At 36.2% G+C, this 14,826-nt stretch overlaps 2 protein-coding genes across 2 annotated transcripts; both read left to right on the forward strand.

The window, feature by feature from the left end:
- The first annotated feature begins 474 nt into the window (after positions 1 to 474).
- On the forward strand, positions 475 to 4,540 carry LOC141610559 (polyadenylate-binding protein 2-like). The gene is made up of 6 exons (XM_074428695.1): positions 475 to 729; positions 853 to 955; positions 1,908 to 1,978; positions 3,412 to 3,603; positions 3,721 to 3,848; positions 4,070 to 4,540. Exons 1-6 carry the CDS (start codon positions 658 to 660, stop codon positions 4,113 to 4,115), a joined length of 612 nt encoding a protein of 203 aa, XP_074284796.1. The 5' UTR covers positions 475 to 657; the 3' UTR covers positions 4,116 to 4,540.
- A 1,091-nt stretch (positions 4,541 to 5,631) lies between these two features.
- Positions 5,632 to 14,324, forward strand: LOC141610560 (polyadenylate-binding protein 1-like). Its single transcript, XM_074428697.1, has 7 exons — positions 5,632 to 5,825; positions 7,691 to 7,786; positions 7,896 to 8,003; positions 8,120 to 8,233; positions 12,655 to 12,819; positions 13,600 to 13,703; positions 13,880 to 14,324. Exons 4-6 carry the CDS (start codon positions 8,144 to 8,146, stop codon positions 13,603 to 13,605), a joined length of 261 nt encoding a protein of 86 aa, XP_074284798.1. The 5' UTR covers positions 5,632 to 5,825; positions 7,691 to 7,786; positions 7,896 to 8,003; positions 8,120 to 8,143; the 3' UTR covers positions 13,606 to 13,703; positions 13,880 to 14,324.
- Positions 14,325 to 14,826: the final 502 nt, after the last annotated feature.

Below are 14,826 nucleotides of genomic sequence, written 5' to 3' on the forward strand. Positions count from 1 at the left end.
TGTAAAGATACGCCACTGCTAATGGCGTGTTTCCTTCATAAAACACGCCATTAGTAGTGACGTGTTTCAGGTCTAGAAATCTCGAGCCTACGTGGACACCATTTTGACAAATATTTTCAAAACCGATCCAAAACGACATTTTATTTTTGACCATTATTTCAAAAATGGACTCCCAAACTAATCATTAGATTATATTTGTATTTAAATTTTATTTTAATAACTCGATATCTTATGAGTAATACTAACACATTTAAATAAGTAATTTATCAATATAAAACATTAGGTTATCAAAATAAAAAAAATTATACTAATTTTTTAATTAATTTTATTGGGCTTTTTATAAGTGGACTTCTTACGCATAAAGTGGTCTTATATGGCAAAATGTATTGCCGTATGGGCTGGATAAGACAAAATGCAGCCCAACGTTTTTCAACAACAAACAACAAAGCCCAAATTTTTACCCTGAGCTAACAATTGTTATCGACACTTTTACTAATGACCGTATAGGTAAATGTATCATCAACGTACGTTAATCGGGGTAAATTATCGACGACGAATAGTGAGTAATTCCGTATATTCTCACAAACGACACTCTCACCTAAACCACTTCGCTGCTGTCTCGAAGCAGTGACGTACCAACTCACTCGAGAAACAACAATGGCGGAACCTCAAAACCATGACGTCACCATGATCACTTCTTCTGACATCAACGATGCCGATGCCTCAACGGTCTCTTCCTCTCTCTTCTAATTTTATCAATTGTCGTTGATTTTGATCATTTTAGATATTATCGAAACCCTAATTTAGTGATCAATCGTAATTCGATCGTGTTATTGATGTTGATTAATGTAGGAAGTGGAAAATATGAGGAAGAGATTGAAGGAGATGGAGGATGAAGCCGCTGCTCTTCGAGAGATGCAAGCTAAAGTTGAGAAAGATATGGCCGGTGTTCAAGGTTTTGCTTAATTGATAACTGATATCTTTACGCGACTTTTGTTTTCGTCATAAATCGGAATTTTGACGTGATCATGAATTCATCTGTTTTGATCGTAAAATTTCCGGTGATTATAATTACAAGTTTTTTAATCGGATTCTGTTGATAGATGCGTTTTGCATGTGAATGCAGAGCGAATAAACTATTATTTCCGCGATTTTTGTCGTAAATTATTAGGTACATTGGTGTGATTACTCTATATAGCTTTATGTACGTTTAGATTAGGTTTATGAGCTTTATGAAGAGTTGTTTTTGTATAGTTGTCAAATTCTGTTGATATATGGGTTTTGCATTTGAATGTGTAGCAAAAAAAAACATTGTTTTCGCCTTAATTTTTTTTTTTAATTATTAGGTACATTGGTGTGATCACTCTATATAGAGCTTTTATGTTTAGATTAAGTTCGTATTCTATTAGATGTTGTTTTAGTGTAGTTATCAATCAATGACGCATTTTGTGTTGGGAGTAATCTTAAGTGATTCATCTGTTGTTCAGTTAAAGGTTTTTCTCATCGAATTCTGTTGAAAGATGCTGTTGTATTGAATTGCAGAGTGAAGAAACTATATTATTTTCGCGATTTTTGTTGTAAATTATTGGGCACATTGGTGTGATCACTCTATAGAGCTTTATGCACGGTTAGGTTAGGTTCATTAGTTCATGTGCTATGACTCTATGAGAAGTTGTTTGTGTAGTTATCAATAATAGACAAGGTTTGTGTTTGGGTAATCGGGAATATATACAGTAAAGATTGTGAGTTACATATGGGCTATTGTCAATCTATTATAGCCTGTATTTCATGAACAAAAAAATGTTGGCATCAAGAACTCTCAGCCTGTATGGATAAAATAGGAGCTCTGTTGACTGTTGTCCGGTTGTTTATGTCATAATTGTGGTGACGGCTTTTGTGAAATGCAGACCCCGGTGCTGCAACAGCTGACCAAGCTAACAAGGAGGAAGTTGATTCTCGATCAGTGTTTGTGGGTAATGTGAGTTTTTCTCATGCACATACCCTGTTTCATTTCGTACAGCATTACCTAGATGTACGAACTATAGTTTTCATTGTTTGTATTTTATGCCGATTTCATCATACTTTCCTTTTGCTTAAATGAAACTTTTCGTGAGAAGTTGTCTACTTGTCGCTTTTGCCATTTGTATTGTCCTCAACTCCTCATATAACGTTGGTGGTCGAAGATGTCGACTTTTACACATGAAATTAGATTGATTTTTGTAGTGAATCAAACATGTCAAACTTACCTCATATAGTCATCATATCTTTGCATATATTCAGAGAAATTTGCAGTCAAAGTTGATTCTTGTATGCCGATTTAGCAAACCAATGCCTTAAGCCACTCAGCCATTCCTCCAATTTGTTAATCAATTAATGGACCATCGAAGTCAAATGGTGATAGTATTAAGGCTTCAACCTCGTGGCAAGAACAGGCTACTATATAGAACCGTTGCAGTTAAACTTCTGCAGTTTCCCACGTCCTCTGTTTCATTGCTAGTTCAACATTACTCATTGTTTTAGACTTTGAGACCTTTCTTCCTCTGTGCCTGACTATTATGTATTGCCTAAATTATGTACTATTGTATAAGGAGAAGTTTAGTTAGTTGCATCTGCGATGACTGATGAGGATATTTACCATGTTACGGTGAAAGTTTTATACAGAATATTCTTTTTAGCAAACCTGAAACCTTCTCTGCAATTAATGTCTTGCCTGGAAGTTAGAGCTGATTAGCTGGTAGTTGTGGATGAGATTTAGATTCTGAATGTCAAGCTGAATACTACTTGCATAGAATTTTTATTTGGTAGACCATGTCTTGAAAGTAAATTTCTTATGCATAGTGTCATATTCTGATGACCCAGGAGTTGTTGAAAAGCTTGTGTCAGACCAAATTACACTCAAGCCGGAGCCACCCCTATCAAAACTATATTTATCCTCCTCATAACTACACCTTGTCCCACACTCCCACCTTGATTTACACTGGCAGTTCTATATCTTCCGTTGCTGATAGTTTTCTTCGTTTTCGATTGAGCAGTGAAATGTAGTTTGTTACAGCTAGAATTCTGATATTGCACAAGCATTACCTTAAAAATTTTGATCTCCGCTCCTATATTACTAATAACTACGATTAACTCTTAAGAATATTTTCTTTTACATCACTGGCTAAAATGACACTGGTTTAACTGGTAAAACTTGTGGGCAACAGCCAAGAGTATGAGTTCCTCAGTCATAAATCCTCTTATATGACCCTGCTAAAAGTTGTAGGAACAGTTTGTTGAAGAAGTCGGATTCCTTATTCATTGTCACACTCACCACCATCGAATTTGGGCATGGTTCCGTTTTACTATGTCTTAAGCCTCTTCTATGGTTTCTCTTTAGTTCTTGTACAGTTGTAGCTAAGGCTTGTTATGCAGGTGGATTATGCTTGCACACCTGAAGAGGTTCAGCAGCATTTTCAGTCATGTGGAACTGTAAACAGAGTGACTATCAGGACTAATAAATTCGGACAACCGAAGGGTTATGCATACATCGAATTCTTGGAGACGGAGGGTGTTCAAGAAGCACTTCGCTTGAATGAATCTGTTCTGCATGGCCGCCAGTTGAAGGTCAAGAATCGCTTATTATTTGCTATTTTATATGGTTCATTTTAGTAGGGTTAATGGTAGACCTACAGTATCATGAATCTCCTCTTGTTTTAATGTGAACATCTTTACTGACTGAAGGTCACAGCAAAGAGAACAAATGTTCCAGGAATGAAGCAGTTTCGTGCTAGGCGCCCTAATCCATTTATGGGCTATGGTTACAGGGGAGCTTATCTGCCACCTCACTTCTATAACCCGTATGGCTATGGGTAAGAAAATGCAGTTTATGATGCCGTTCTTTCCCCTGCCCCGCTCATTACTGTTATGCTACCACCGTGCCATTTATAGTCCCATCTGACTTTAATGGTTAAACGATGTCAAATACATGTGAAATTATTGATGAAAATTGACAGTTTGACGGTTAAAGTCATATTTGGAGTTGGGACAATGTAAATGAGACTGCTTACCTATAGCCCGTTCCTTGTTGCAGGAAAGTCCCGAGGTTCAGAATGTCAATGCGTTATGGGCCTTATTAGTAAGTAAAATATTGAAGCTTTTCTGAAGATCGATTGTTTGAGAATTGTATCGAGAGGATATGCTGTGATACTCTCTGAAACCTTCACCGGAGTTTGTGACTCTTTAGCGGATTCAATGAGCAACATTTTAATGATCAGCAATGTAATTAACCATTAATTAATTAGGTATATCATTATTCTTTCCATCCTTTCTACTTCCCAGTACCTTATGAATGTCGAAGCGTGATAACCTCCTGCCGCATGAAATAACATATAAAGAGCTTGTACAGGCAATATTGCCGCTTTCTTTTTTATTTGCTACTGTATTTGCTCGTGAGTTGAGGATGGTAAGTTGCGGTAGTGGTAGTCGAAGTTGGAAAAAGTTGGGGTGATGGAAAAACTATTGTTCCGTTTTGATAGTGCATTATCCTCCGCCTTCAGGATAATTATTGCCCGGATTTTCATTTCTGGCTTCGTCCTTAAGTCCTTGAGATATCCTCCCTCCATTCAACTCCACTTTGCTGTTTCTCTTTTGCACAGTATTTACAAGTGGACATTCAACTTCAATTTTCTCTCGATACAGAAGTTAAAATATATTCCTGTGGGATCTTATTTGATTCGTCTTTAAAAGTACATTAAGAATATCAAACTTTTATAATTTTTGCAAATACGTAGTTAAAAATATTTACCGCGTAAAAGTTCCGTTGACAAACGTGATAAAGTAAACATGTAAAGTGGAGTTGAATGGAGGGAGTCTTTGTTATGGGAGACCTTGTGCACGGCAAATTTGTTGCTGGAATAATTGAAACAGATGTTATCTTCGTTTTATCGTTTTATATTAAGGTTTTCTTAAAAAAAAAAAAATTAATACTTCATAATAAAATCTCCACTGGTTATATTATTACTAGTCAGAATTCACCTAAACGAAACAAGTAACAAGGAGCCCAAGCATAAATTGTTCACTAATACTATCGCCAAATCTCAAAACACAAATCATTCTATATTACAATTTTAATCAAATTCTTATGTAAAACGGTTTTATAAACTAATCACACATATTGGATTTTGTCTTTTATGGATCAGCAACTCTCCTATAGGACCGTCCTATAGCATAGGACTGGCCCAAAAGGAGAGAAACCCAAAGAAAACAATTAAGTTTATTTGTATTTTAAGTTTACTTTAACGACTCAACATTTTATGATGAAAACTAATATATCTAAATATACAACTTATCAATATAAAACTTTAGGTTATCAAAATAAAATAATTTTTTATAAGTTTATTAATTATTTTTTTTGGGCTTTTAGTTATTGGATTAGTCTTATGAATAAAGTGGTCTTACACAACAATTTGTGTTTATGGATAGTTTAGTTATACAAGAGATCAATAAAAATTCACTGTTGAACGGATTCTTTTATTAACTACTTTATTCACGCACTCATATTGTACAAAAATAATTGTGTAGAGACGATTTTACGCAACTTTATTGTTTTATCTTTTATTAACCATTTTACCCTCTTTAGACCCGTTTTACGATAATGCTGACTCCATAATGTATGATCTATTTCAGTACATTTTTACTCATTCCTTCAGAAATCAACAACCAGTTCATCATCATCGTCGTCGTCGTCGTCGTCGATTGTTGGGACTGCCGCCGCAACAACAATGATCATCATCATTCTTTAACAGTAATTTGGGGTTCTTCATGCAATTAGGGCTTTTGGGATCATTGTAAGTCCGAATCTTTCTTCAATATTGGTTATCAATTGTTTATAATTCTTCAATTTAGATGTAATCATAGTTACTCCTTCCGTTCGGTTGAATTCCATACGTTTGATTAAAATATACCTCACGTATTTTAAACAAATGTATGAAATTCAACCGTACGGTGTGAGTACTTACTTATATTGGTGTTATAATTTCTATGTGTAGGTTTAATTAATGTTTAATCACAGTTCCGATTTCATGGATCATATTACTGCATCAACTCAATTTGCATGTTATTTTTGTGCTAATGTTACTCTGCTAATAATCATTTTATAATATTTGGGATTTGGGATTTTTGTAATTTGTTGTCTGAATTGGAAATGTTCGTAATTTTCATTTTGGATCATTTGAAACGGTCTATATATAGTAGCTTTGGAGAGACCGGGGCGTTTTATAAATTCGGAACAATTTGAGGTGTTGTATGGTATTGAAATACCATACTAGAATGAGGCAATTAAGCCATAATTTGTTTATAATTTAGTTTGTTTTCGACTTTTCGTGCTGTAGTTGATTTGGCATGGCTTATTGGTCAATGTATAGCTTACTGCGCTGATCGTGACTGCTGTGATTGGCATGTCAAGCCGCGGAATGTTCTTTTAACCCGATTGGAAATAATGGAATGTCAAGGATGCTGGAAGTACATGTTGAATGCCTAGCATGCTATGCGCCAGAACTTCCGACTTGGGTTTTGTCTAGGCGTAAGACTCGGCTAGTTTATAAAAATCCATTTTTGGTTTTAAATAAAGTGTCCAAGTGTCTTACACATGTCGGTGTGTCAAGTTTTGGACACGTATGTGCTGTAATATCAAGTGTCGGACCAACATTGGTTGCATGTCAAACGTAAAAACAACCTTTTCTTTGGCTAGCCAAGAAGGTAAATTCTATAGTACTACATTACGTCCCGTACTTAACTCATGCTCAGGACACCTCAAGTCCTCAAGTAGCATTTATTTTCTAATAATCCAACTTCATTTTCTCGTCTTCTATTGTGCAAATATGGAAACATATTCATATTGGTAGTCGCTTATGTTCAAAGTTCAAACTATGCAACCTGAAAGCATTAATACAGACACAGGACAGTTTTCAGTCTTTCAGAGAAGTACCTTGGGCTTCTGGTTGTGTCTCTTAAATGTTCGTCATATTTCGGGTTCTGATCTTTTTCAGTTAACCATTACACGCAGTGTTCTTATCAGCCGTTACACCTCCAGTGAATGAAGATGATTCTCAGCAACATTTAAGTTAGGAGTCTTTTTCAATTAGTTAGGGGATTTTGAGCTATCAGAATGTGAACTAATGCCTTTTAAAATGACATCCCAGTGAGTGTTTTAGGGTTGGGTTCCAATTTACGGATGATGCCTTTTAACTTCAGCTTATCGCTTCATGTTCGTGTCTCAAACGGTTTTATTGAGACTGACATCTTCTGAGCTTTATGAATACTTCTGTTCAATCAACTATGAAGTCGGTTTTGGATTTCTTCGTGTTTGCCCTCTCTGCTATCTTTTTTCCTTATCAATAAAAAGGTTTATGGAGTTAGTTTACAAGTAGGTATTTATGTACATTTCAACTGTCAAATTTCTTTCGTTCTTTGTCCATTTGAAACATGCATCCATTAAATAAATAACTTTCCTGCTATATTAGTCTTGATGAATGCTACTGAATGAGCCTAATCGGTAAAATCTTGAAACTATCCCTTTATGATGCATACTTTAATGATCATTGTTTCATAGCTTGCACAATCCTTTCGGCATCAATATTTATCTGCTGTACTACCACCGTCATATATTTTGTAGGCATTTTCCTCAGGTTGAAGTATTTTTGCTTGTGCGTAGGCATTCATGTAACGTGTAGATCAGTAGATGGGCGGCATCTTGTGTCGATGTCAGGTGCAGGGATATATAGAACAAAGCGGATAATTTCCCCCATTGGTAAGTCTTTCACGTTGAAAAGGTCTCATAAAAGAAAACGTTACTTTTTATACTTTTCTTTTCCTCAACTGATAATCTAAGTGTTTCTTTTGTTTTTTTTTCCTCCCAGATTATTTTCTGCTTCAAAATTTCAAATAATGCTTTGCCAGTCGCCTACTGGACTTATGTGGCCGGCGTGGAAATCTGTGCTTAGTTTTGTGGAGAAAAAAATAACAATGTCAGCAAACTGATCACTTTTCCGCTGGTTCAATTCCCTCGTTTCTGATGTTTGTTCTTATATGAGTTATATCTATTTGTATCGTTCATTTGCTGATGTTCAAATATTTGTACCAGGACAAAGGGAATACTCATGGAAACATGGCCAAGTATTGCTGTGAGAGGTTGTATGATTCGGTTACACTGGAATTAGGAGCTGGCCTAATTGCAGACTTGCAGGGACAAGGCTCGGTAACTCTACTCCCGTACTTATATTTCCATGATACTCGTTTAGTGTGCTGCTACAATCGACATGCCAATCACATTATTTCAACTTTGCAAGCATGGAAATAAGGCTTACGGGTTTTGTTTTATCGTAAGACTGTCTCATATAAATTTTTTGGTACATTGTTTCATGAGTCTTACTCTTTGCATTTATTTCTTGAAGCCCGAATTACTTGAGCCTTCATATCCGTTAATCAATTCGTATCTGGAAGGCCTTCATGTCTTAATTATTTGCCAAATTAGTTGTTGCTGATATACACTTTTTGACGTACTTTCAGAGATGATATATTTGAGCGTGTAGTTTGCGTGTCACCCACGTCTATATTATTAACACTGTAATTTTCAAAGTTTATACATGAAATACGGTGTTTGAATTTGTAGTTTGCATGTCACGTACGTCGACATCAGTAACTTTGTGATCTTTGAAAGTTATGTGTGAAATACTCCGTATTTTTAACATGTATTTTGTTTGTTACCTATGTCTTATACTCTTGTAATTTACTTTGAAAGAACGCAAATTTTGGAACATGTGTTTCTTCAAAGATGATTTAATAGTTAATACTCCATGCGAAGTAACAGTAGTCTATGAAGGAGTATAAATTAATTGCATTTTTTAGGTCGTCGTTTTTTTCTTGTGTTTGTTTTCTTTTGTTCTTTGTTGTGTTCGTTGTCACAGGGAGGGTATACAATATACATAGAACTTTGTTCTTGTACCGGTTTGTTGAATCGTGGCTGTAATTTAAATTTATGAAACTAAAGTGTTACTTCTACTCAATAATGGACTGGAAATGTACAATTTATTTTTCTCATCCAGAACGATGTATTCCGAGTCTTAGATACAAAGAAGAAAAGAAAACAAAATCAAGGAAAAAAAACACGACTATGATAAGGAGGGAATATTTGTATTCAACAAAAACTAAGAACCCCCGGAACCAAAACCCCTGGAACCAAAACAGGATCCACCTTGTGGATTGAAGGCAGCATCTAAACCATCCTCATTATCCTCATTATCATCCATCAGAAAAGAAGCGAGGCTCCGCAAAGCGCTTGAGGTGGTAATCATTCCCATGCTTGATGGCATACCTTGACGCCCATCAAACTGTCCATCAGTAGGGTGGATAGGATGTGGAGCCTGTGTAACAGGCTGCATCGTGGTTGGATTAGATGGACCTGCACCCATAAGATCTGGCACAAAGGAGGAAGATGGAAGGTTAGGATCATGAAGTGGCTGTCCTATGCCACTCGGCATCATAACCATTGATGTGTCCCCAAAGACTCCTAGATTAGGAAGTGGCCCTCCTATGCCAATCGGCCTCATCGCCATTGATGGGACCCCAAAGGCGCCAGGAATATCAACTGGCCCACCTAAGCCACTCAGCCTCATCGCCATTGATGGGACCCCAAAGGCGCCAGGATTATAAACTGGCCCACCTAAGCCACCCCGTCTCACCATCAGTGATGGTTCAATGATTCTCATAGGAGTCGGAACCATCATCATCGGAGGATTGACATATGGGCCTCGCACCATGGAACGTGGCATCATCATTTGGGATGGATCGCCAAATGATGGAAGGATAGGGTTAGGGGTGGGGTAAAAATTTTGCCCTCCCGACATACTTGGTTGCTGAATAAGGGCTTGTCCATGACCGATAATTGGGTTTTGCCTAGGCATTGTGTCAGAATGTTCCTGCCTAACAAGGTTTTGCCCGGCCGATGGCATCGGCATCGTATGTGATTGACCTTCTAGTAGATATCTATGTACATCAACATTATTTCCTAATTCATCTAAGGATTGTAGCATTTGCTTTAACTCAGACAAGGTGAGTTCTTCGACAGGACCAAGGAACTTCAGGACGTCGACATGCATCGACGTCCTTGGTTCCAAGAGCTGATCGGTACGTTTCTTTTCTTCCTCCAATTTATCCTTGAGGAAGGTAAGCTCCAAGTTATAATTTTTGACATTCTCATTTACGGCCGGATTCTGCTGCCCTAAAATTGGGTTAGTACCATCACCTAGCAGAAATCGGTCGAGAATGGTGTCAACACTTGGGTGGCCATAAGCGAAGCCTTTTTCCCCAGGGGAAGAGACAATGACTACGGCCTCTGCGCCGCAAAGCGTACAAAGCTCGTTGGCTTTTTTGAATAAATTATTATGACGCTTTGAAAAAGTCACCGCTCTGTTGCCTTCAATTGGCATAAGTTCCATGCGGACCCTTTGCCTTCCTCGATTCCTTCTCACTGGAATGGCGGCCATTTTACAAAAGTAAGAGAGTTTTTTTTTTTAGGAAAAAAAGAATGTTTAGTACTTGTGTGATTGATATAAGATGTATGTATATGAGTGCATGAAAACTATGGTCACCAATAGAGTTATTTATATGGGGCTGCTTGTTTAGAGTTCAGATAATTATTTGATATTTTCATGGATCCTAATTTTCTCCCTTGTTTATATTATTATTTTCCTTATTGTGTTTTATAAGTTTTCGCGTCATTTACTGGCTCAGATTAAGGCTGCCAATACCGAACTAAGTTATTAGTGAAAATTGTACGATAAATATAGGCATTAACTCTATGACTAATAAGTTACGAAATATGGAGTGTAAACTTGAAAATTCTGTTATTTAGCTGAAAAGACGATAATGATTCTTATATTATGAAAATAAGCTAGCAAGTCACAAATTTCGGATGTTTACGTAACTTACAGATTTTTGATATTTTACATTTAAGGAACTATGAACTACTCCGTACTTATTATTATGTCTTGGTCTTGAATGTTATATAATCTAAATGTTTACGGATACTACGTCTTGAATGTTATAAGCTAAATGTTTACGGATAATACGTCGAAGCTTCGATTATCCCGTCCCAGTATATGAATAATATGTCGAAGTTTCGATTATCCCCTCCCTTTTGTTGTAATTGCATTGTAATTCCTTTCACAAGCATAATAGGGAATAATACTATAAAAGATCCTTTTGTTGTTAATGGCATTGTAAATCATTCCATACACATAAAAAAGGAACAGATCGATGTTTGGATAGAAACATAGTCATGGAAATTCCGACTTAATTTAGAAAATTTTGATTTTGTAGAATTATTTCATTCCATATTGAGAAAAAGAATTTGAATTGTATTTTTCTTGATTTACCAACCTTTGATACATAATAGGTAACATGTCAGGATTTCGATTTTTAACTATAAGTATATAATGGTCAATTACCTATTATTTTAACTCTACAATTAATAATTTTGGCTTTACTTAATTCACATCCCCTATCCCCTATTATTACTAAATGAATAGACGAAACTTCAACTTTCCCGCCTAAAACATCATTAATTTCTCGGTAAAAAACCAAAAAAATAATAAAAATACTCATTTTATTACTTCTTACGATTTAAATATTATTTATTTCTCTAATCAAAATACATTAAGGAGAAACATAAAAAATAAGTGAATTGTCAATTTAAATTCTATAAATAATACACTAAAAAGTAAAATTCTATAAATATAGTGCGTATATTGCACGGGGTCTATATTAGTAACTCTATAAATACCGCGCATTCATTGCGCGGGATCTAAACTAGTTAGTTAATAATCAACAAGGTGATTATTTTTTCTTGAAAGTTAAGGATAATATGTCGAAGTTTAGAATTCTCTTTCATATTCTTGTATTTAGTCGCTTTGAAAATCATCACGCAAAACAAACAAAAACTAAGGAATAAATCGTCGCTTGTGATTTTTGTAGGAAATTTTCATTTCAGATTGACAAAAAGAATTTGGATTGTATTTTTTTTTAATTAACAACCTTTGATACATGATAGGTAATAAGTCGAGATTACTATTGGTAAGTGGTAATTCATAGCGATTAAACTACACTTTATTTAAAAAAGTATCAAAAAAACTATGACATAGTGGTTAGTGGGTAAACGGGGAGGGTATGGGTCTAGATTTTCACCCAGTGGGGCGGCTACGGGTATGGAAGCTTGTACCCGCCATGGGTGGTAGGGCGGGTATGGGTATGGAAATTACTTGGTGGGTACGGCTACGGGGAGCCTATATCCACCACCACCCCGCCCCAAGCCCCCAACGACATCCCTAGTAACTAAGTCTTAAGAATTTTTTCTTTTACATCCCCTGGTTAAAATGATGCTGGTAAAACTTGTGGGCAGCAGCTAAGATTATGAGTTCCTCACTCCGAAATCCTTTTGTATGACTGCTAAACTACTGTAAAGTAGTAGCAACAGTTTGTTGAAGAAGTGGATATATGCTTTATTCATTGTCACGCTCGCCACCATCGAATTTGGAAATGTTTTCCTTTTACTATGTCGTAAGCTTCTTCTATGGTTTCCCTTTAGATCTTGTACAGTTGTAGCTAAGGCTCATTATGCAGATGGACTATGCTTGTACACCTGAAGAGGTTCAGCAGCATTTTCAGTCGGGTGATTCTCCGGCTAATAAATTCGGACTACCAAAGGGTTCTGCATACGTTGAGTTCTTGGAGACGGAGGGTGTGGATGATCAAATTGCAAATCAAAGACATTCCCAAAATAGAAAGGTAAACAATTGACCGAGACACCCCAAAATGGAATAGTAAACAATTGACTGGGACGGAGGCAGTAATTTGTTTATAATTCGTTAATTTAGATGTAATCTTTGTTATATTTATTTATTTATTTATTTATTTTATTATTACTGCATGAACTCAATTTGCATGTTATTTTTGTGTTGTGTAACACAGTTAATAATCATATTATAATATTAAAATGTTCGCAACTTTCATTTCAAGTCATTTGAAAACGGTCTATACATGGGAGCGTTCAAGACAGTAGGGCTTTTTATAATTTCGGTACAATTTAAGGTGTTTTATGGACTTGTGGTATTGAAATACCATACTGGAATGAGGCAAGTAAACCATAATTTGTAAAATTAAGTTTGTTTTCGACATTTCGTGCTGTAATTAATTTTGCGTGGCTGACTGCTGTGATTGGCATGTCAAGCCGCGGTATGTTCTTTTAGCATGATTGGCACTAATGGAATGTCGAGGATGCTGGAAGTACATGTTGAATGCCTAGCATGCTATGCGCCTCAACTTTCGACTTGGGTTTTCTCTAGGTGTAGGACTCGGCTATTGTCTGAAAATTTCGGCATGATTGGCAAGTAAACCATAATTTGTAAAATTAAGTTTGTTTTCGACATTTCGGCTGTCAAATTTCTTTCGTTCTTTGTCCATTTGAAAAATTCATCCATTAAATAGCTTTCCTGTTATATTAGTCTTGAATCTTGATGAATGCATCTTAATGACCCTAATCTGGTAAAATCTTGAAACTATTAACAGGGGTAGCTACTTTGTAGCTGCTTATATAGTCATGCTTCGCCTATCGCCTACTGGATTTGTGGCCGGCTGGGAAATCTGTGCTTAGTTTGGAGAAAAATAACAATGTAAGAACTGATCAATTTTCCACTGGTTCAATTCCTTCTGATGTTCATTCTTATATGAGTTAGATATCTATATCTATTTGTATTATAAACTCATTTTCTCCTTAAGCGTCTTCATCACATTTTGCTAGCACCAAGGTTATCTTGTTCACTTGCTGATGTTCAAATATTTGTACCAGAACAATGAGAATACTCATGGACAAGTATTGTTGTGAGAGGTTGTATGCTTCGGTTAGACTGGAATGAGGAGCTGGCCTAATTGCAGACTCTCATATAAATTTTTCGGTACATTGTTTCATGAGTACAGTCTTTACTCTTTGCATTTATTTCTTGAAGCCCGAACTGCTTGAGCCTTCATATCCGGTAATCAATTTGATCGTATCTGGAAGGCCTTCATGTCTTCATTATTTGCCAAATAATTTTTGACGTATTTTCAGAGATTTAGTTTTCTTTCAGCATTTACTGCATTCCGGATACGTTTACTTCAATACTGTACCTATTTATTTCCTTTGGAAGTCCGACCATGAATATATTTGAGCGTGTATTTTGCGTGTAACCCACGTCTATAGTATTAACACTGTAATTTTCAAAGTTTATACGTGAAATACGGCGTTTGAATTTGTAGTTTGCATGTCACGTACGTCGATATCAGTCAGTAACTTTGTGATCATTGAAAGTTATGTGTGAAATAAGAGTATTCCATATTTTTAACAGGTATTTTATGGGAGGCTGAATTGAATAGTTTTAACTCCTGAAATGACCTCGGACGCGTGATAGAAAAACCGGGAGAAAGAGAAACTGGGTCAGGTACGACCTTCCGAACGGCTCAAATTGAAGTGTATAATACACAGTTTTTCGGGATTCCAGGGTCCCGGAACAAAATTCTCCTAAAATCACATTGAAAGTTCCTCGGGTCAGATAAAGCGGCCACGCAAAATTTGAGTAGCAACGGAAGACATTTGGGGGTGACAGTATGCCATAAACCAGCATTCGTCGAACCTCGGATAATCGTGAAAAATGGAATAATGCTCGTTTAATGCTCGTTATTGCAGGCTGAATCGAATAGATTAACTCCTGAAATGACCTCGGACGCGTGATAGAAAAACCTGGAGAAAAAAAAACTGGG

This window comes from Silene latifolia, chromosome 11 (genome assembly GCF_048544455.1).
Source record: "Silene latifolia isolate original U9 population chromosome 11, ASM4854445v1, whole genome shotgun sequence".
NCBI classification, from domain to species: domain Eukaryota; kingdom Viridiplantae; phylum Streptophyta; class Magnoliopsida; order Caryophyllales; family Caryophyllaceae; genus Silene; species Silene latifolia.

Bases quoted from the DNA above. Each gene is read 5' to 3' on its own strand.
- LOC141610559 (XM_074428695.1), top strand. From the start codon at position 658: ATGGCGGAACCTCAAAACCATGACGTCACCATGATCACTTCTTCTGAC. The intron at 1,979-3,411 runs GTGAGTTTTTCT...CTTGTTATGCAG, and splicing joins GATCAGTGTTTGTGGGTAAT to GTGGATTATGCTTGCACACC. The intron at 3,849-4,069 runs GTAAGAAAATGC...TCCTTGTTGCAG, and splicing joins TATAACCCGTATGGCTATGG to GAAAGTCCCGAGGTTCAGAA.
- LOC141610560 (XM_074428697.1), top strand. From the start codon at position 8,144: ATGGCCAAGTATTGCTGTGAGAGGTTGTATGATTCGGTTACACTGGAA. The intron at 8,234-12,654 runs GTAACTCTACTC...CTCATTATGCAG, and splicing joins ACTTGCAGGGACAAGGCTCG to ATGGACTATGCTTGTACACC.